This window comes from Gorilla gorilla, chromosome 1 (assembly GCF_029281585.2).
Source record: "Gorilla gorilla gorilla isolate KB3781 chromosome 1, NHGRI_mGorGor1-v2.1_pri, whole genome shotgun sequence".
Classification (NCBI taxonomy): Eukaryota; Metazoa; Chordata; class Mammalia; order Primates; family Hominidae; genus Gorilla; species Gorilla gorilla.
In genome coordinates, this window is record NC_073224.2 from 102,765,119 (window position 1) to 102,787,827 (window position 22,709).

At 43.5% G+C, this 22,709-nt stretch overlaps 1 protein-coding gene and 1 non-coding gene across 6 annotated transcripts in view; both read left to right on the forward strand.

Moving 5' to 3' along the window:
- NUP210L (nucleoporin 210 like) overlaps positions 1–22,709 on the forward strand; it is a 166,148-nt gene that overhangs the window by 111,064 nt on the left and 32,375 nt on the right. For 4 of the 5 annotated variants that reach the window (XM_055360127.2, XM_055360113.2, XM_031010422.3 and 1 more), the window contains 4 exons: positions 15,276–15,434; positions 17,725–17,816; positions 19,603–19,777; positions 22,028–22,203. In XM_055360127.2, coding sequence (XP_055216102.1) covers positions 15,276–15,434; positions 17,725–17,816; positions 19,603–19,777; positions 22,028–22,203 — 602 coding nt within the window. The remainder of the gene's footprint in view (positions 1–15,275; positions 15,435–17,724; positions 17,817–19,602; positions 19,778–22,027; positions 22,204–22,709) is intronic. The other variant, XM_055360119.2, reaches the window with a different exon arrangement.
- LOC115932150 (U6 spliceosomal RNA) lies at positions 5,378–5,484 on the forward strand. The gene has a single exon (XR_004068473.1). It is a non-coding gene; the product is annotated as a U6 spliceosomal RNA (small nuclear RNA).

The window sequence follows — 22,709 nt, forward strand, 5'->3', positions numbered from 1 at the left end:
TACAATTTTTATTTTTTATCATGTTCAGACACACATTTGATTATATTCATAATCATGGTTGTGCTACATGCTGGGTGATTACATTAATAGTAAGAAAAGCAAATGTAGAGGGCTGTAGGTGGCATTGCTTTGTTTAGCATGCTCCCAGCCCACCCTACTTGGAATTGGGGAAGAATTGGATTCCCATGTCAGGCACCATGGGTACCACGGAGCTGTAGTCGCCTATCAACTGGGCAGCTGATTCTGGACTGGGTGTCTTATATCAACGACAAATTTAAGAACAGTGATTAATTAAACTGCCCCTCTGTGGTTCCCTTTGGTATCTGGTGGTATTGGCTCCTCCCAATTCACTACCTGCTGTGTCTGGAACCATAGAAGTCCTCAGGATAGGCATCTAGGATATCCACAGTTCAACTTGAGAGTATATTTCTCTGAAAAAAAGCTTTGATGTTTTGATGCATATAGTATTAAACCTCACACTGAAACCTGAAAAAGACAAAAAAAAAGCAAGTTTGGCAGAAACTATGTAAAGTTTGCTGCCAACAAATTTCACCCAAGGTGGTCTGAGTACAGTGGCAACCAGCTAGGTCTGGGTTTTACCTTACGAAAAAGGACATGGGGCCGTGATACCCAGTAGGTCACAATTCAGTGCTCATGAGAACAAAGAATTAGAGTTATATCTTGGGAGATAATAGAGGGGTTACAGGAGCTAGAATTAGGAGGATATTTCGGTAGCCAGCTAAAAAGAAAAGAGAACTTTGGAAAAAGTAAAAAAAAAAATTTGTAATCTTTCTAAAAATATCCTTAACCTATAATTTAAGGAAACTCTAGTGGTTAGATCTTGTGTCTGTGACTTCCTAGAGTCTAGTTATACTGGAATTGTGGAAGAATGGAACTGTACTTAGTTTGATGCAATTTAATGTAAGGATTTGGCTTTTTTCTTTTTCTTTTCTTTTCTTTTTTTTTTTTTTTTGAGACAGAGTTTCCCTCTTGTTGCCCAGGCTGGAGTACAATGGTACGATCTCGGCTCACTGCAACCTCCGCCTCCTGGGTTCAAGCGATTCTTGTGCCTCAGCCTACTGAGTAGCTGGGATTACAGGCGCCCGCCACCAGGCCCGGCTAATTTTTTGTATTTTTAGTAGAGACGGGGGTTTCACCATGTTGGCAAGGCTGGTCTCGAACTCCTGACCTCAAGTGATCCACCCACCTCGGCCTCCCAAAGTGCTGAGATTACAGGCATGAGCCACCACGCCCAGCGGGCTTTTTTCTTGAATAACAGACAGGAGTGTGTGAAAGGAGGGAATGGCCTAGGCCTTGGCCTCTATTCTACTTCTCCCTTTCTTTAATTTTTTTTACGTAAAGCATCACTCTTTTCTCTAGCAGAAGAAATAATTGAGAGCCACACAGATTTTTTCTTTTCCTGCCTCAGATCTAGCATAGACAAAGTGGGTAATGAAATGGGCAATAGAAAGGCCTTCATGGGGCCTGTAATCCCAGCACTTTGGGACGCCGAGGCAGACTTGGGATCAGGAGTTTGAGACCAGCCTGGCCAACATGGTGTAACCCCGTCTCTACTAAAAATACAAAATTTAGCTGGGTGTGGTGGCACACACCTGTAATCCCAGCTACTTGAGAGGCGGAAGCAGAAGAATGGCTTGAACTCAGGAGGTGCAGGTTGCAGTGAGCCGAGATCACACCACTGCACTCCAGCCTGGGCGACAAAGTGAGATTCTATCTCAAAAAAAAAAAAAAAAAAAAAAAGCCAGGTGCAGTGGTTCACGCCTGTAATTACATAGTGGCTCACTTTGGGAGGCCAAGGCAGGTGAATCACCTGAGGTCGGGAGTTTGGGAGTTCGAGACCAGCCTGACCAACATGAAGAAACCCCATCTCTACTAAAAATACAAAATTAGCCGGGTGTGGTGGCGCATGCCTGTAATCTCAGCTACGCGGGTGGCTGAGGCAGGAGAATCGCTTGAACCCGGGAGGTGGAGGTTGTGGTGAACTGAGATCACGCCATTGCACTCCAGCCTGGGCAACAAGAGTGAAACTCCATCTCAAAAAAAAAAAAAAAAAAAGGCGAAGTGCAGTGGCTCACGCCTGTAATCCCAGCACTTTGGGAGGCCGAGGCGCGTGGATCACTTGAGCCCAGGAGTTCAAGACCAGCCTGAGCAACATGGCAAAACCCCATCTCTACCAAAAATACAAAAATTAGCTGGGCATAGTGGCGCACACCTGTAATCCCAGCTACTCAGGAGGCTGAGGCAGGAGGATTCCTTGAACCCGGGAGGCAGAAGTTGCAGTGAACTGAGATTGTGCCACTTGATTCCTGCCTGGGCAACAGAGCAAGACCCTGTCTCAAAAAAAAAAAAAAAAAAAAAAAAAGGCCTTCATGGGCTGGGTGTGGTGGCTCACAGCTGTAATTCCAGCAATTTGGGAGGCCAAGGTGGGTGCATCACTTGAGCCCAGGAGTTCAAGACCAGCCTGAGCAACATGGCGAAACCCCGTCTCTACCAAAAATACAAAAATTAGCTGGGCATAGTGGCATGCACCTGTAATCCCAGCTACTCAGGAGGCTGAGGCAAGAGGATTACTTGAACCCAAGAGGCAGTGAGCCGAGATTGCACCACTGGACTCCAGCCTGGGCAACAGAGCGAGACCTTGTCTCAAGAAAAAAAAGGCCAGGCGCGGTGGCTCACGCCTGTAATCCCAGCACTTTGGGAGGCCGAGGCGGGTGGATCAGGAGGTCAGGAGATCAAGACCATCCTGGCTAACATGGTGAAACCCCGTCTCTACTAAAAAATACAAAAACATTAGCCGGGCATGGTGGTGGGCACCTGTAATCCCAGCTACTGAGGAGGCTGAGGCAGGAGAATGGCATGAACCCAGGAGGCGGAGCTTGCAGGGAGGCGAGATTGCGCCACTGCACTCCAGCCTGGGCGACAGAGCAAGACTCCGTCTCAACAACAACAACAACAAAAAAGGCCTTCATGGGCTGGGTGCGGTGGCTCACAGCTATAATCCCAGCACTTTGGGAGGCCGAGGTGAGTGGATCGCATGAGCTCAGGAGTTCAAGACCAGCCTGGGCAACATAGTGAAACCCTGTCTCTACAAAAAACACACATGAGATTAGCCAGGCATAGTGGCATGCACCTGTAGTCCCAGCTACTAGGGAGGTTGAGGTGGGAGAATCACCTGAGCCTGGGAGGTGAAGGCTGCAGTGAGCTGTGATTGCACCACTCCACTCCAGCCTGGGTAACAGAGTGAGACCCTGTCTCAGAAAAAAAAAAAAAGAGAGAGAGAGAGAGGGAAAGGCCTTCTTGCTCCAATGGGTAGATTTCCTACACTGCGGAAATGCCAACATTGAGAGGTTCACTTGGATTAAACAATTATAAACCACTCATTTTTTAGCATGAGACTCTTCCAGATAACTGATTGAAATCTGCACAAAGGAAATGGGATTTTTTTGTGTGTGTAGGGGACAGGGGAAAGGTGATTTTGGAACATGGGACTTTGTCATAATTCTAGAGCACTAGAAGGAAAGTTTTGAGGGTTGTGAACAGCAAGAAGGCAGGGAACACAGGACCTGAAATGCCTACTTCAATATTTGCCTTAGTGGTGGTCCTGCCTTCCCTATTATCAGAAGTCTATCAAGTTCTAATCCTCGCTATCCAGTCTAGCCTGTAATGATAAGAGAGGCAAGTGGGAAGATGGTCAGCCAGTTTTTTTTTCTTTTCTTTTCTTTTCTTCCTTTTTTTCAGTTTTCATTTAATATATTTCTGTGTGGGCTGGGCGCAGTGGTTCACACCTGGAGGCCAAGGCAGGTGGATCACTTGAGGTCAGGAATTCTAGACCAGCCTGGCCAACATGGTGAAACGCCATCTCTACTACAAATAAAAAAATTAACCAGGTGCGGTGGCACATGCTTGTAATTCCAGCTACTCAGGTGGCTGAGGCATGAGAATCACTTGAACTTGGTAGACAGAGGTTGTAGTGGGCTGAGATTGCACCACTGTACTCCAGCCTGAGTGACAGAGACTCTGTCACACAAAATAAATAAACAAACAAACAAACAAACAAACAAACAAGCAAAATTGGTTCAGACAGTAGAAACTGGGATAGGAGAGAAGTAGGGCAGAGGCCAGGCTCGGTGGCTCACGCCTGTTACCCCAGCATTTTGGGAGGCTGAGGTGAGAGGATCACTTGAGCCCACGAGTTTGAGACCAGCCTGGATAACACAGTGAGACCCCATCTGTTAAAAAAGTTTTAAAATTAGGTAGGTGTGGTGGCACACACCTGTAGTCTCAGCTACTTGGGACGCTGAGGCAGGAGGATCACTTGAGCCCAGGAGGTTGAGTTTGCAGTAAGCTGCGTTTGCACCACGGCACTCCAGCCTGGAAGACAAAGTGAGACCCTGTCTCTCAAAAAAAGGCACAAAAAGGAAACTGCTTCCACCATTTCCATTCTTCTTTCATAAAAAAATTTGACTTTGAGGTAACATAAGAAAGAATCTGGCTGGGCACGGTGGCTCACGCCTGTAATCCCAGCACTTTGGGAGGCCAAGGCGGGCGGATCACGAGGTCAGGAGATCAAGACCATCTTGGCTAACATGGTGAAACCCCATCTCTAGTAAAAACAATTAAAAAAAATTTAGCCGGGCGTGGTGGCGGGCACCTGTAGTCCCAGCTACTCGGGAGGCTGAGGCAAGAGAATGGCGTGAACCTGGGAGGCAGAGCTTGCAGTGAGCCAAGATCACGCCACTGCACTCCAGCCTGGGCGACAGAGTGAGACTCCATCTCAAAAAAAAAAGAAAGAAAGAATCTTAGGGAGGCTTGCCAGAATTAACTGAACACTACAAACAGAGGTTACTTTAGGGGTAATTATGCTGCTGGGACTATGAAAAGAAATCACTACGAAAACAATCTCTTGTACACTATTTCTCCTCCTCCTCCTCTTCTGCTCCTCCTCCTTCTTCTTCCTTCTTTCTCCTTTATTCTTTCTTTTTTCTTCTTTTCTTCTTTTTTTTTTTGATACAAGGTCTTATTATATTGCCCAGGATGATCTCAAACTTCTAGGCTCAAGCGATCCTCCTGCCTCAGCATCACGAGCAGCTGGGATTACAGGGTGTACCACTACACCCAGCTCCTCTAGTTCTTCTAGAAAGCTATTTCCAACATACATTTTCCTTATTGTTACAACAAACAAGGAAAGATTAGCCAGGCATCATGGCGCGTGCCTGTTGTTCCAGCTACTTGGGAAGCTAAGGCAGGAGGATCATTTGAGACTAGGAGTTCCAGGCTGCAGTGACCTATGACTGTACCACTGCACTTCAGCCTGAGTGATAGATAGAGCGAGATCCCATTTCTAAAAAAAATAGTAGTGCTCACTTTGGCAACATACCTACTAAAATTGGAATGATACAGAGAAGATTAGCATGTCCCTTGTGCAAGGATGACCTGCAAATTCGTGAAGTGTTCTATATTTTTTAAGAGGTAGAGATAGAGAAATCAGGGTAGAAAGTTTATTCAAAGGGATAATAACAGAGAACTTCCCAAACCTAGAGAAAGATATCAATATTCCAATGTAAGAAGGTTATAGAACTCCAAGCAGATTTAACCCAAGTAAGGCTACCTCAAGACATTCAATAATCAAACTCCCAAAGGTCAAGTATAAAGAAAGGATCCTAAAGCAGAAGAAAAGAAACAATATACAAAGGAGCTCAAATATGTCTGGCAGATGACTTCTCAGTGGGAATCTGATAGGCCAAGAGAGAGTGGCATGACATATTTAAAGTGCTGAAGGAAAAAACTTTTATTCTAGAATAATATATCCAGTGAAGTTATCCTTCAAAGGAGAAATAAACAGTTTCCAGGCCAGGTGCGGTGGCTCACGCCTGTAATCCCAGCACTTTGGGAGGCCGAGGCAGGTGGATTGTCTGAGGTCAGGAGTTCGAGACCACCAGCCTAGCCAACATGGTGAAACCCCCGTCTCTACTAAAACTACAAAAATTAGCTGGGTGTGGTGGCAGGCACCCGTAATCCCAGCTAGTCAGGAGGGCGAGGCAGGAGAATCGCTTGAACTCGGGAGGCGGAGGTTGTAGTGAGCTGAGATCACACTATTGCACTCCAGCCTGGGCAACAGGGCAAGACTCCATCTAAAAAAAAAAAAAAAAAAAAGTTTCCCAGAAAAACAAAAGCTGAGGGATTTCATCAATACCAGACCTGTCCTACAAGAAATGCTAGTGGGAATACTACAATCTGAAAGAAAAGGACATTAATGGGCAGTAAGAAATCATCTGAAGATACAAAACTCACTGGTAATAGTAAGTACACAGAAAACCACAGAATATTATAACGCTGTAATTGTGGCGTATAAACTACTCGTATCTTGAGTAGAAAGACTAAAAGATGAACCTACTAAAAATAACTACAACTTTCAAGACAAAGACAATATAATAAGATATAATAGAAATGACAAAAAGTTAAAAAACAGGAGAGATAAAGTGCAGAGTTTTTATTAGTTTTCTCTTTCCTGTTTGTTAGTTTGTGTGTTTACGCAACCAGTGTTAAGTGTCATCAGTTTAAAGTAACAGGTTATAAGATGTTATTTGCAAGCATTATGGTAACCTCAAATCAAAAAAACCTACAACAAGCCAGGCACGTTGGCTCACACCTATAATCCCAGCACTTTGGGAGGTTGAGGCAGGTGGATTGCTTGAGCTCAGGAGTTCAAGTCCAGGCTAGGCAACATGAAAAAACCCTGTCTCTGCTGGGCATGGTGGCTTACGCCTGTAACCCTAGTACTTTGGGAGGCCAAGGCAGGCAGGTCATCTGAGGTCAGGAGTTTGAGACCAGCCTGACCAACATGGTGAAACCCCGTCTCTACTAAAAAAGTACAAAACTTAGCCAGGCATGGTGGTGCATTCCTGTAATCCCAGCTACTTAGGAGGCTGAAGCAGGAGAATCGCTTGAACCTGGGAGGCGGAGGTTGCAGTGAGCTGAAATGTGCCATTGCATTCCGGCCTGGGCAACAAAAGCGAAACTCCATCTCAAAAAGAAAAAAAAAAAAAAAAAGAAAGAAAAAATCCTGTCTCTACAAAAATACAAAAATTGACTGGGCATGGTGGTGTGCACTTCTAGTCCCAGCTACTCAGGAGGCTGAGGTGGGAGGATCTCTTGAGCCTGGGAGGCAGAAGTCACAGTGAGCCCAGATTGCACGACTGTAATCCAACATGGGCAACATAGCAAGACCCTGTCTCAAAAGATAAAATAAACCAAAACAGATAAACAAAAATAAAATGCAAGAAATTAAAACATACCACTGGAGAAAATCACCTTCACAAAAAGGAAAACAGGAAGGAAGGAAAGAAGGAAGAGAAGACCACAAAACAACCAGAAAATGAATAACAAAATGGCAGGAAAAGTTCTTATTCATCAATAATAACATTGCATGTAAATGGACTAAGTGCTGCAATTTAAAAGACATAGAGTGGTTGGGCATGGTGGCTCATGCCTGTAATCCCAGCACTTTGGGAAGGCCGAGTTGGGTGGATCACTTGAGTCCAGGAGTTCGAGACCAGCCTCGCCAACATGGTGAAACCCTGTCTTCACTAAAAATACAACAATTAGCTGGAAATCACTTGAACCCAGGAGGTGGAGGCTGCATTGAGCTGAGATCACGCCACTGGGAGCAAGTCTCCATCTCAAAAAATAAAATAAAATAAAATAAAATAAAAGACATAGAGTGGCTGAAAGGATTTAAAAAATAAATAAATAAGATCCAACAATCTGTTGCCTACAATAAACACACTTCACCTATAAAGACACACGTAGACTGAAAATAAAGAGATGGAAAAAGATATTTCATGTTAATGGGCACCAAAAAAGGGCAGGAATGGTTATATTTACATTAGACAAAATAGATTTCAAGACAAAAACTATAGAAAGAGATGAAGGTCATTATATAATGATAAAGGGGTCAGTTCAGCAAGAGGACATAACAATTATAAATATATATGCACCCAATACTGGAGTACCTAGATATATAAAGCAAATAATATTAGAGTTTAAGAGAGAGGCAGACCCCACAACATTAACTGGAGACTTCAGTAACCCACTTTCAGCATTGGACAGGTCATCCAGACAGAAAATCAACAAAGAAACTTCGGACTTACTCTGCACTATAGACCAAATGGATCTAATAGATATTTACAGAACTTTTATTCAACAGCTGCAGAATACACATTCATCTCCTCAGCATGTGGCTCATTCTCAAGAATAGACAATATGACAGGCCACAAAACAAGTTTTTAAAAGTTAAAAAAATTTTGGCCAGTCACTGTGGCTCTTGCTTGTAATTCCCAGCACTTTGGGAGGCCAGGGTGGGCAGATTGTTTGAGCTCAGTAGTTTGAGACCAGCCTGGGCAACATGTCAAAACCGCATTTCTTCAAAAAGTACAAAAATTAGCTGGGTGTGGTGGCATGCACCTGTAGTCCAAGCTACTCAGGAGGCTGAGGTGGGAGGATGTCTTGACCCCAGGAGGCAGAGGGTGTTGCAGTGAGCCAAGATCGCACCACTGCACTCTAGCCTAGATGACAGAGTGAGACCCTGTCTCAAAAGAAAAAAAAGTCCAAAAAATTCAAGCCAGCAGTGAGCTATAATGGCGCCCCTGCACTCCAGCCTGAGCAACAAAGCGAGACCCTGTCTCTTAAAAATATATATGTTCTGGCTGGGCACGGTGGCTCATGCCTGTAATCCCAGCACTTTGGGAGGCCAAGGCGGGTGGATCACTTGAGGTCAGGAGTTTGAGACCAGCTTGGCCAACATGGTGAAACCCCATGTCTACTAAAAATACAAAAATTAGCTGGGCACCTGTAATCCCAGCTACTCAGGAGGCTGAGGTAGGAGACTTGCTTGAATCCAGGAAGCAGAGGTTGCAGTGAGCCAAGATCGCACCATTGCACTGCAGCCTGGGCAACAAGAGTGAAACTCCAAAAAAAAAAAAAAAAAAAAGTTATACACATACACACACACACACACATGTTCCAACTGTCCTATACATTAAATAAATAAATTTTTTAATTAATTAAAAACACTGAAATTATATCAAGTATTTTTTCTGACCACAATGGAATAAAACTAGAAATTAGTAACGAGGAATTTTGGAAACTATACAAACACAGGGTAATTAAACAATATGCTCCTGAATGACCAGCGGGTCAATGAATAAATTAAGAATTTAAATTTCTTGAAACAAATGAAAATGGAAACACAATAAAACCTATGAGATACAGTGAAAGCAGTACTAAGAAAAAAGTTTACAGGCCAGGCGCGGTGGCTCACGCCTGTAATCCCAGCACTTTGGGAGGCCGAGGCCGGTGGATCACGAGGTCAGGAGTTCAAGACCAGCCTGGCCAAGATGGTGAAACCCCGTCTCTACTAAAAATACAAAAAATTAGCCAGGCGCGGTGGCAGGTACCTGTAATCTCAGCTACTTGGGAGGCTGAGGCAGGAGAATTGCTTGAACTTGAAAGGCGGAGGTTGCAATGAGCTGAGATCATGCCACTGCACTCCAGCCTGGGTGACAAAGTAAGACTCCATCCCCCCCCCAAAAAAAAAGGAAGAAAAAAGTTGATAGCAATGAGTGCCTACATCAAAAAAAAGTAGAGGCCGGTCACCTGTAATCCCAGCACTTTAGGAGGCCCAGGTGGGCAGATCACTTGAAGTCAGGAGTTAGAGACCAGTGTGGCCAACATGGTGAAACCCCGTCTCCACTAAAAATACAAAAAATTATCTGGGCGTGGTGGCAAGTGCCTGTAATCCCAGACACTCGGGAGGCTGAGGCAGGAGAATCGCTTGAACCCGGGAGGTGGAGGTTGCAGTGATCCAAGATCGTGCCATTGCACTCCAGCCTGGGCAGCAAGAGTGAAACTCCATCTCAAAAAAAAAAAAAAAAGTAGAAAAAATTAAAATAAAAAGCCTAATGAAGCATCTTAAAGAATGAGAAAAGCAAGAGCAAACCATACCCAGAATTAGTAGAGGAAAAGAAATAATAAATATCAGAACAAATAAATGAAATTGAAATGAAAAAGAATACAAAAGATCAACAAAACAAAAAGTCATTTTTTTAAAAGATAAACAAAATTGACAAACCTTTAGACAGACTAAGAAAAAGAGAAGACCAAAATAAATAAAATCAGCGGTGGAAAAAGAGACATTGGCCAGGCGTGGTGGCTCACGCCTGTAATCCCAGCACTTTGGGAGGCCGAGGCGGGTAGATCACAAGGTCAGGAGTTTGAGACCAGCCTGACCAACATGGTGAAACCCCGTCTCTACTAAAAATACAAAAATTAGCCAGGCATGGTGGTACACACCTGTAATCCTAGCTACTCAGGAGGCTGAGGCAGGAGAATCACTTGAACCTGGGAGGCAGAGGTTGCAATGAGTCAAGATTGTGCCACTGCACTCCAGCCTGGGCAACAGAGCAAGATTCCATCTCAAAAAAAAAAAAAAAAAAAAAGAGAGAGAGAGACATTACAACCAATACCACAGAAATTCAAAGGATCATTAAGGCTGCTATGAGCCAATAAATTGGAAAACCTAGAAGAAATGGATAAATTCCTAGATACATACAATCTACCAAGATTTAACCATGAAGAAATCCAAAACCTGAACAGACCAATAACAAGTAATGAGATCAACGCCATGATGAAAAGTCTCCCAGCAAAGCAGGCTGGGCACAGTGGCTCACTCCTGTAATCCCAGCACTTTGGGAGGCCAAGGCAGGTGGATCACTTGAGGTCAGGAGTTCCAGACCAGCCTGGCCAACATGAAGAAACCCCATCTCTACTAAAAATACAAAAATTAGCTGGGCATGGTGGTGGGCACCTCTAATTCCAGCTACTCGGGAGGCTGAAGCAGGAGAATCACTTGAACCAGGAGGCAGAGGTTGCAGTGAGCTGAGATCATGCCACTGCACTCCAGCCTGGGTGACAGAGTGAGACTCCATCTCAAAAAAAGAAAAAAGTCTCCCACCAAGGCAAAGCCCAGGACCTAATGGTCTCATTGCTGTATTTTACCAAACATTTAAAGAAGAACTAATACCAATCCTACTCAAACTATTCTGAAAAATAGAGGAGGAGAGAATACAACTAAACTCATTCTATGAGGCCAGTATTACCCTGATAACAAAAACAGGCAAAGACCTATCAAAAAAAGAAAACTAAAGGCTAAGATCTCTGATGAACATTGATGCAAAAACCCTCATCAAAATACTAGCAAACCGAATTTAACAACACATTAAAAAGATTATTCATGGCCAGGCATGAAAATTGCTTGAACCCAGGAGGCAGAGGTTGCAGGGAGCTGAGATCATGCCATTGAATTCCAGCATGGGGGACAGAGCTAGACACCATCTCAAAAAAATAAATAAATAAAATAAATGAAGAAGACACACAAAAAATGGAAAGATATCCCATGTTCATGGATTGGAAGAATCAATATTGTTAAAATACCCATACTACCCAGAGTAATCTACAGATTCAGTGCAGTCCCTATCTTCACAGAAATAGAAAAAATAATTCTAAAATTTATATGGAACCACAAAAGACACAGAATAGTCAAAGCCGTCCTCAGCAAAAAGAATAAAACTGGAAGACTCATATTACCTGACTTCAAATTATACGACAGAGCTATAGTAACCAAAACAGCATGACACTTGCATAAAAACAAACATATAGACCAATGGAACAGAATAGAGAACCCAGAAACAAATTCATACACCTGCAGGAAACTCACTTTTAACAAAGGTGCCAAGAATATACATTGGGGAAAAAACAGTCTCTTCAGTCAGTGGTGCTGGGAAAACTGGATATCCACATGCAAAAGAATGAAACTACACCCCATCTCTCGCCATATGCAAAAATCAAATCAAAATGTATTAAAGACTTAAATCTGAGACCTCAAAGTATGAAAATATTACAAGAAAACATTGGGGAGACTCTCCAGAACACTGGACTGGGCAAAGATTTCTTGAGTAATACCCCACAAACATGGGCAACCAAAACAAAAATTGACAAATGGGATCATATAAAATTAAAAAGCTTCTGCACAGCAAAAGAAACAATCAGCCAAGTGAAGAGACAACCCACAGAATGGGAGAAAATACTTGCAAACTATCCATCTAACAAAGGATTAACATCTATTATATAAGCAGCTCAAACAACTCAACAGGAAAAAAATATAACAATCAGATTTTAAAATGGGCAAAAGATCAGAATAGATATTTCCTTCCTTCCCTTCCCTTCCTTCCTTCCTTCTTTTTCTTTCTTTCTCTTTCTTTCTTTCTTTCTTTTCTTTTTTCTTTTCTTTTCTTCTTTCTTTCCTTTGAGATGTAGTCTTGCTCTGTCGCCCAGGCTGGAGTGCAGTGGTGCAATCTGGAGTGCAGTGGTGTGATCTCGCCTCACTGCAAGCTCCACCTCCCAGGTTCACACCATTCTCCTGTCCCAGCCTCTGGAGTAGCTGGGACTACAGGCACATGCCACCACACCTGGCTAATTTTTGTATTTTTTTGTAGAGACGGGATTTTGCCATGTTGGCTAGGCTGGTCTCGAACTCCTAACCAGGTGATCCACCTGCCTCGGCCTCCCAAAGTGCTGGGATTACAGGCATGAGCCACCACACCTGGCCTGTATGTCTCAGGAGGCTGAAGCAGGAGAGTCATTTGAACCTGGGAGGCAGAGGTTGCAGTGAGCCAAGATCACACCACTGCACTCCAGCCTGGGTGACAGAGGGAGACTGTGTTCCACCCCCGCCAAAAAAAAAAAAAGACATACAAATGGCAAACAGGTATATGAAAAGGTGCTCAACATCATTGATCATCAGAGAAATGCAAATCAAAACTACAGTGAGATATCTCACCCCAGTTAAAATGGCTTATATCTGAAAGACAGGCAACAATGAATCCTGGCAAGGATGTAGAGAAAAGGGAACCCTCATATATTGTTGATGGGAATGTAAATTAGTACAATCACTATGGAGCATAGTTTGGAGGTTTTCAAAAAACTAAATATAAAACTACCATATGATCCCAACAATCCCACTGCTAGACATATACCCAAAAGAAAGGAAATCATTATATCAAGGAGGTATCTGCTCTCTCATATTTATTGCAGCACTATTCACAATGGCCAAGATTTGGAAGCAACTTGTGTCCATCAACAGATGAATGGATAAAGAAAATGAGGTGTATATACACAATGGAGTACAACTTAGCCATAAAAAAGGAATGAGATGGCTGGGCGCCATAACTCACACCTGTAATCCCAGCACTTTGGAAGGCCAAGGTGGGAGGAGGGCTTGAGCCCAGGAGTTTGCGGCCAACCTAGGCAACATAGTGAGACTCGGTCTCTACAAAAAAATAAATTTTAAAAAATTTAACCAGGCGCAGTGGTGCATGCCTGTAGTCCCTGCTACTTGAGAGGCTGAGGCAGGAGAAACACTTGAGCCCTGGTGACTGAGGTGGCAATGAGCCACGATTGTGCCACTATACTCACTCAACCTGGGCAACAGAACGAAACCCTGTCTAAAAAAAAAAAAAAAAAAGGAATGTGATCCTGTCATGTGCAACAACATGGATGATGGAATTGGAGACACTATGTTAAGTGAAATAAGCCAAGTATAGATAGACAAACTTCGCATGTTCTCACTTATTTGTGGGAGCTAAAAATGAAAACAATTGAACTCATGGAGACAGAGTAGAATGATGGTTACTGGAGGCTGGAAAGCGTAGTGGGTGGGTGGGAGGGAAGTGGGGATGCTTAATTAGTACAAAAATATAGTTAGATTAAATGATTAAATGAATAAGATCTAGTATATGATAGCACAACAGGGTGAATACAGTCAACAATAACTTATTGTATATTTTAAAATAACTAGGCCAGGTGCAATGGCTCACACCTGTAATTCCAGCACTTTGGGAGGCCAAGGTGGGTGGATCATCTGAGGTCAGGAGTTCGAGACCAGCCTAGCCAACATGGTGAAACCCTGTCTCTACTAAAAATACAAAAATTAGTCGGGCATAGTGGCAGGGGCCTGTAATCCCAGCTATTTGGGGGGCTGAGACAGGGAGAATTGCTTGAACCCGGGAGGCGGAGGTTGCAGTGAGCTGAAATCATGCCATTGCACTCCAAACTGGTCAACAGAACAAGACTCCATCTCAAAATAAACTAAAATAACTAAAAGAGTATAATTGTGTCTGTAACACAGAAAGGATAAATGCAGCTGGGCACAGTGGCTCACTCCTGTAATTGCAACACTTTAGGAGACTGAGGCAGGAGGATCACTTGAGCCCAGGAGTTTGAGACCAGCCTGGGCAACGTAGGGAGACCCTGTTTTTAGAAAAAAGAATTTTTTTTAATTAGCTGGGCTAATTGGCACATGGTGGCACATGCTTGTGGTCCCGGCTACTTGAGAGGCTGAGGTGGGAGGATTGCTTGAGCCCAGGAGGTCGAGGCCACAGGAAGCCATGATTTCACCACTGCACTCCAGCCTTGGCAACAGGACAAGACCCTGTCTCAAAAAAAAACCAAAAAAGGTTTCAACTTAAAGTGTGCTTGAGGTGATGCATACCCCATTTACCCTGATGTGATTATTACAGGTTCTATGCCTGTATCAAAGTATCTCATGTACCCCATAAATATGTATACCTACAATGTAGCCACAAAGATTAAAAATAAAAACAAAAAATTAACTGTAATCCCAGCACTTTGGGAGGCTGAGGTGGGCAGATCGCTTGAGGCCAGGAGTTGAAGACCAGCCTGAGCAACATGGCAAAACCCCATGTCTACAAAAAATACAAAAATTAGCTGAGTGTGGTGGTGTGTCCCTGTAGTCCCAGCTACTAGGGAGACTGAGGTGGGAGGATCACTGGAGCCCGGGAGGTCGAGGCTGCAGTGAGCTGAGATTGTTCCACTGCACTCCAGGCTGAGTGAATTTTAAATTTTAATTTAAATTTTTCCATAAGTTATTGGGATACAGGTGGTATTTGGTTACATGAGTAAGCCCTTTAGTGGTGATTTGTGAGATTTTGGTGCACCCATCACCCAAGCAGTATACACTGCTCCCTATTTGTAGTCTTCTATCCCTCGCCCCCCTCCCACCCTTTCCTGACTTTTTATTTTTAATTTTAAAAAAATTTAATATTAAAAAAGTGGAAAAAAAAAGGAAGGACACCATGTTTATTGATGAATATTTCTTAATCTATCCCTTCACTGTCTAGGTTTTTCTACAGCTCCCAGTAGAGCATAACTTTGCCATGGTTGTCCATACAAAAGCAGCAGGCAGGACCAGTATCAAGGTCACTGTTCACTGCATGAACATTTCCTCTGGGCAGTTTGAGGGGAATTTGTTGGAACTCTCTGATGAAGTACAGATCCTGGTAAGCTTCCAAATCTAAATCTTATTTTCGTATATTAAGGATAAGAAAGTTATATTCTCTTACCATCAACAAAGAGCTTAGTCTGGATAGAGACAGATAATTGTTAGAGCGATTCCTGGAACAGGTTTGTACTTCCTAGATCTTTATCATTCCTGCTAATTGCTTGTATATAGTTTTGTTTTTTGTTTTTGTTTTGTTTTGTTTTGTTTGAGATGGAGTTTCGCTCTTGTTGCCCAGGCTGGAGTGCAATGGCACAATCTCGGCTCACCACAACCTCCATCTCCCGGGTTCAAGTAATTCTCCTGCCTCAGCCTCCCGAGTAGCATGTACCACCAAGCCCAGCTAATTTTGTTAATTTTAGTAGAGACGGGGTTTCTCCATGTTGGTCAGGCTGGTCTCAAACTCCTGACCTCAAGTGATCCTCCTGCCTCGGCCTCCCAAAGTGCTGGGATTACAGGCGTGAGCCACTGTGCCTGGCCTGTTTTTTGTTTTTTTGTGTTTTTTTTTTTTTTTGAGACAGTCTTGCTCTGTTGCCCAGGCTGGAGTGCAGTGGTGTGATCTTGGCTCACTGCAAGCTCCTTCTCCCAGGTTCACACCATTCTCCTGCCTCATTCTCTCAAGTAGCTGGGACTACAGGTGCCTGCCACCATGCCCGGCTAATTTTTTGTATTTTTAGTAGAGACAGGGTTTCACTGTGTTAGCCAGGATGGTCTCGATCTCCTGACCTCATGATCCGCCCGCCTCAGCCTCCCAAAGTGCTGGGATTACAGGTGTGAGCCACCATGCCCGGCTTGTTTTTTGTTTTTGAGACAGAGTCTCACTCTGTCGCCCAGGCTAGAGTGCAGTGGCACAATCTCCACTCACTGCAGGGTTCAGGTAATTCTCCCTGCCTCAGCCTCCCGAGTAGCTGGGATTACAGGCGTGCACCACCATGCCCGGCTAATTTTTGTATTTTTAGTAGAGACGGGGTTTTGCCACGTTGTCCAGGCTGGTCTCAAACTCCTAACCTCAAGTGATCCACCCGCCTTGGCCTCCCAAAGTGCTAGGATTACAGACGTGAGCCACCACGCCCAGCCGCTTTTATATACTATTGACATTAGAAACTATTAGTACTTGCAGGTAAGTAGTCTGGAAAAAAAAGAAAAGAAACTGTAGCACACACACTCCCTTCAACTCCCCATATCAGGAACAGAGGATATGAACACCATAGTAACTAGAGAGGGATTCATTTCTGATCCACTCCACCTGACATAGATATTATAAGTCCATTAACAATTTTTATTTAATTATTTATTTATTTTGAGACAGAGTTTCACTCTGTTGCTTAGGCTGGAGTGCAGTAGCATGATCTCGACTCACTGCAACCTCCACCTCCCAAGTACAAGTGATTCTCCTGCCTCAGCCTCCTGAGTACCTGAGATTACAGGCATGCGCCACCATGCCCGGCTACTTTTTGTATTTTTAGTGGAGATGGAGTTTCATTATGTTGACCAGGCTGGTCTCAAACTCCTAACCTCAGGTAATCTGCCAGTCTTGGTCTCCCAAAGTGCTGGGATTACAGGTATGAGCCACCGCGTCCAGCCAATATAAGTCCATTTAAATATATTCACTGTTAGGATAAAACATAATTCTAACTTTTGATAAGGTGTAAGAGTATGAATAGTTTCTACAGATATTCTTGGGCTAAAAGCTAAATGGCTCTGTTGTTTTTAGAATTCAAAAAACAAATTATCACTTATATGGGTTGAGTAAGTTTCACTGCCTCTGATTTTGAGACTTTTTTTTTCTTTTCCTGTTTTATTTTTTCCTTTATTTTGGCTTTGGTTCTCTGATTCCATGTGAAGTAGAGGAAAGAGCACTTTACTAGAAGGTGGAAGACCTGGATGTTGTTTCATGCTAATTTAATATTATAAGTTCTTTTCCCCAAACTTCATGTCATTTTACCCGAGCCAAAATTAGAAATTTCAAAGTATTTTTATACCTAATATCTAAGCAATATGGAATATGTGGTAAGTGTAAACTTTGCTACATGCTGAGTCCCTCAGAGTCAGAAACAGGGCTAACATTAGGTTATATCTTCCAGAATATCTAGTTACGTTTTGAGTGCCTGGTTCATTTTGGAGAGGAGTATTGTGGACGATTTTAGACTAATTAGAAGTTAGGCAGATTGTTGATTCGTAGTTGTCATTTATTTGCATGTAATCTCTTGGGGATTATACTGAAGTCTATATGTAAGTAAAAGTCATAATTTGTCTTTGCCAAAAATGAGGAAAACATTTTCTCATTATAGGTGTTTGAAAAACTCCAACTCTTCTATCCAGAGTGCCAACCAGAGCAGATTCTGATGCCTATAAATTCTCAGCTCAAACTCCATACCAACAGGTAAGGAAAAGGGAGAATAAGGAAGTGCCAGGATCTAAGCTTAAGTATTTTCAGTAAAACATTGACATAGAAAGAACACTTTTGCCTTCTAGGAGGTTTTTCCCAAATAATTTTTTGTGTGAGGTGAAATTCCCATAATGTAAAACTATTGTAAAGTGTAAAATTCAGTGGCATTTAGTACATTCACAATATTGTGTATTCAGCATCTCTATCTAGTTCCAAATATTTTTATCACCACCAAAGGAGATCCCATACCTGTGAAGCAGTCACTCTTCTTTCTTTCCTCCTCGCAGCCCCTGGCAATCACTAATCTGCTTTCTGTGTACGGTATTAGCTATCCTGAATGTATTTCATATAAATGGAATCATACAGTATGCAACGTTTTGTGTTGGCTTCTTTTTTTTTTTTTTTTTTTTTTTTTGAGACAGTCTCGCTCTGTTGCCCAGGCCAGTGCACAGTGGCACAATCTCAGCTCACTGCAGCCTCCACCTCCCAGGTTCAGGCAATTCTCCTGCCTCAGCCTCCTGAGTAGCTGGGATTACAGGTGCCTGCCACCACACCTGGCTAATTTTCGTATTTTTAGTAGAGATGGGGTTTCACTATGTTGTCCAGGCTGGTCTTGAACTCCTGACCTCGTGCGATCCGCCCAGCTCGGCCTCCCAAAGTGCTGGGATTACAGGTGTGAGCCACCACACCCAGCCTTGTGTTGGCTTCTTTAAGTTAGCATAATGTTTCTGAGGTTCATCCATGTTGTAGCATGTATCAGTACTTCTTCCTTTTTATGACTGAATAGTATTCCATTATATGGAAATACCACATTTAGTTTATAATTTCATCTCCTAATAGAAATTTGGGGCTGGGCACAGTGGCTCATGCCTATAATCCCAGGCCTCTGGGAGGCCAATGCAGGTGGATCACCTGAGGTTGGGAGTTCGAGACCAGCCTGATCAACATGGAGAAACCCCAACTCTACTAAAAATACTAAATTAGCCAGGGGTGGTTGCACATGCCTGTAATCCCAGCTACTCAGGAGGCTGAGGCAGGGGAATCACTTGAACCCGGGAGGCGGAGGCTGCAGTGAGCCGAGATCACGCCATTGAACTCCAGCCTGGGCAACAAGAGCGAAACTCTGTCTCAAAAAAGAAAAGAAATTTGGGTTGTTTTCACCTTTTGGCTATTGTGAATAGTGCTGCTATGAATATTCATTTGCAAGTATTTACCTGAATACCTGCTTTCAATTGTTTTGGCTGAATAATTATTTTTTTGAAACGGAGTTTTGCTCTTGTCCCCCAGGCTGCAGTGCAAATGGTGTCATCTCGGCTCACTGCAACCTCACCCTCCCAGGTTCAAGCCATTCTCCTGCCTCAGCCTCCCGAGAAGCTGGGATTACAGGCACCCGCCATCATGTCCAGCTAAAAAAATTTTTTTTTTTTTGTATTTTTAGTAAAGACGGGGTTTCACCATGTTGGCCAAGCTGGTCTTGAACTCCTGACCTCAGGTGATCCTCCCACCTTGGCCGCCCAAAGTGCTGGGATTACAGACATGAGCCACCACACCCGGCCTAAATAATTTTTTAATTATAAATATGTAATAAGATTTGATTTTAAAGAAATAAGCATAATCCAAAGGCAGACTTTTACCTGAGGAACAAATAATTACACACGTGGAGAATGGCAAGCAGTTTTCTCGAGTACATCCCCTAACAGTAATCCTGGAAATTTTTACTCTTTTCTCTCTGGTCAGACAGGACCCCCAAAAGATGCCACTTCCTTTCCTTGTTCCCTAGGGAAGGAGCTGCCTTCCTGAGTTCTCGTGTTCTCAAGTGTTTCCCTAATTCATCCGTCATTGAGGAGGATGGTGAAGGGCTCCTGAAAGCTGGTTCCATTGCAGGTACTGCTGTATTGGAAGTCACTTCTATAGAACCTTTTGGAGTCAACCAAACAACCATAACTGGGGTCCAGGTGAGTTCATGGACTTACTAAAAAAAACCAAATAAATAAAAGTCATACCCTGGCCTTAAAAAGCAGAGTTCCTTTTTTAAAAAACTAGAAATTTTCTTATCATGCCATTAAAGAAAAAAAGAAAAAGAAAAGAATTAGAAACTTCTGTATCATGAGAGAACATGAACCAGAAAAAAAAAAAAAGGAGAAGAAGAAGAAGAAACTCTCTGGGAGTCAGAAATGAACCTATAAGAGGCCAGTCTTGACATGGTTATAAGCCATAAAATTAAAATGAACTTTAGAGCTCTTGTTATAAAACAGATCAGCCTGGCCGGGCGCGGTGGCTCACGCCTGTAATCCCAGCACTTTGGGAGGCTGAGGCGGGCGGATCACGAGGTCAGGAGATCGAGACCATCCTGGCTAACACGGTGAAACCCCTTCTCTACTAAAAATACAAAAAATTAGCCGGGCGAGGTGGCGGGCGTCTGTAGTCCCAGCTACTCGGGAGGCTGAGGCAGGAGAATGCCGTGAACCCCGGGGGGCGGAGCCTGCAGTGAGCCAAGATCACGCCACTGCACTCCAACCTGGGCGACAGCGAGACTCCATCTCAAAAAAAAACAAAAACAAAAAAAACAAAAACAGATCAGCCTAAATTTATATGATTGTCTTCCTAGCAGCTTTGGCAAAAGAGTTGGTATCGGAAGAGTGTAGAATGATTGCTATCAAAATTGGCTGGGCTGGGTGACTCACGCCTGTAAGCCCAGCACTTTGGAAGGCTGAGGCAGGAGAATCACTTGAGGCTAAGAGTTTGAGACCAGCCTGAGCAACATAATGAGACCCCTATCTCTACAAAAAATGAAAGAAAAAAAAATAGCCAGGCTTGGTGGCACATGTCTGCAGTCCTAGCTGCTTGGGAGGCTGAGGTGGAGGATCACACGAACCTAGGAGTTCGAGGCTGCAGTGTGCTGCGATTGAACTGCTGCACTGCAGCCTGGAAAACAAAGCAACAATCTGTTTCTTTTTAAAAAAAATTAAGCTTTGCTACAAGAATTAAAAAATTGAGAAAAGACCTCAGAGATAAGTTAGTCTTAACACGAAAAAAAATTTTAGACATTAAACATCTACTATATACTATATTGGTCATTGTATGTATATTATCTCTTTTAACTACCACAAAAGCCCTATGAGGTAGGCATTATTATCCCCATCTAACTGTTAACTGATAAGAAACCTGAGACTCAGAAAAGTTACATGAGGCTATGAAATGATAAAGCTATGATTCAAACGCGGGCTTCACTTACTGTATCGCAGCTCTCTTACAGTGTGAAAACACAATATAGATTGTGTTCCTGATAAGTAATTGATTATTTAACCATAAATATTGAGCACTCTGCATGAAATGGATGAATTATAGTCCTTTCCTCATAAAGCTCCAGCTTCTCTTCACATTCCCACAGCTTTAAAAATTAAAAACCCGGCTGGGCACAGTGGCTCATGCCAATCCCAGCACTTTGGGAGGCCGAGCCGGGTGGATCACGAGGTCAGGAGTTCAAGACCAACCTGGCCAAGATGGTGAAACCCCCGTCTCTACTAAAAATACAAAAAATTAGCCGGGCATTGTGGCAGGCGCCTGTAATCTCAGCTACTCAGGAGGCTGAGGCAGAGAATTGCTTGAACCCAGGAGGCGGAGGTTGCAGTAAGTTGAGATTGCACCACTGCACTCCAGCCTGGGCGAGAGAGCAAAATTCCGTCTCAAAAAAAAAAAAAAAAAATTAAAAACCCATTTCAAGCTGGGCACAGTGGCTCACGCCTATAATTCCAACACTTTGGGAGGCCAAGGCGGGCAGATCACTTGAGATCAGGAGTTTGAGACCAGCCTGGCCAACATGGTGAAACCCTGTCTCTACAAAAAATACAAAAATTAACCAGGCGTGGTGGCAGATGCCTGTAATCACAGCTACCTGGGAGGCTGAGGTAGGAGAATTGCTTGAATGCAGGAGGCAGAGGTTGCAGTGAGTCAAAATCATGCTGCTGCACTCCAGCCTGGGTGACGGAGTGAGATTCTGTCTCAAAAAAAAAAAAAGAAAAGAATTTCCTATGCTGCTATGCTGTCATATTTCTTTTCACTCTGACTTAAGTCATCTCACATCAAAAGCTATTTCCTATGGAAAAGAAACATCACTCTTTATCATTGATTATAAGTCTCAGAATATGGTTGCAGCACTTCTCCAGTGCATCTTTCTCTGTACCAGTAGGTTTTGTCTCCCACAGGTAGCACCGGTGACATACCTGCGAGTGAGCAGCCAACCCAAGCTATACACAGCCCAAGGAAGGACCCTGTCAGCATTTCCCTTGGGCATGTCTCTTACCTTCACTGTTCAGTTTTATAATAGTATCGGAGAGAAATTCCACACACACAATACCCAGCTTTATCTGGCTCTGAACAGGTATGGAAGTCAAAGGAATGGTATTGACACTATGGTAGAAATCTTGCATATTAGGCTAGTATTATATAGCAGCTCCAGTAAATTCCTCTCACATTCTGAATTTGGAAGTTGATCTTTCTTTTGTTAAAAAAAATTTTTTTAAGTGAGGCCAGGTGGGTGGCTCACACCTGTAACCCCAGCACTTTGGGAGGCTGAGGAGGGAGGATCACTTGGGCCCAGGAGTTCGAGACCAGCCTGGACAACATGGTGAAACCCCATCTCTACAAAAATACAAAAATTAGCTGGGTGTGGTAGCGTGTGCCTGTAGTCCCAGCTACTAGGGAGGCTGAGGTGGGAGGATCACTTGAGCCCAGGAGGCAGAGGTTGCAGTGAGCAGAGATTGCGCCACTGCACCCCAGCCTGGGTGACCAATTAAGACTGTCTTAAGGCCGGGCGCGGTGGCTCACGCCTGTAATCCCAGCACTTTGGGAGGCCGAGGCGGGCGGATCACGAGGTCAGGAGATCGA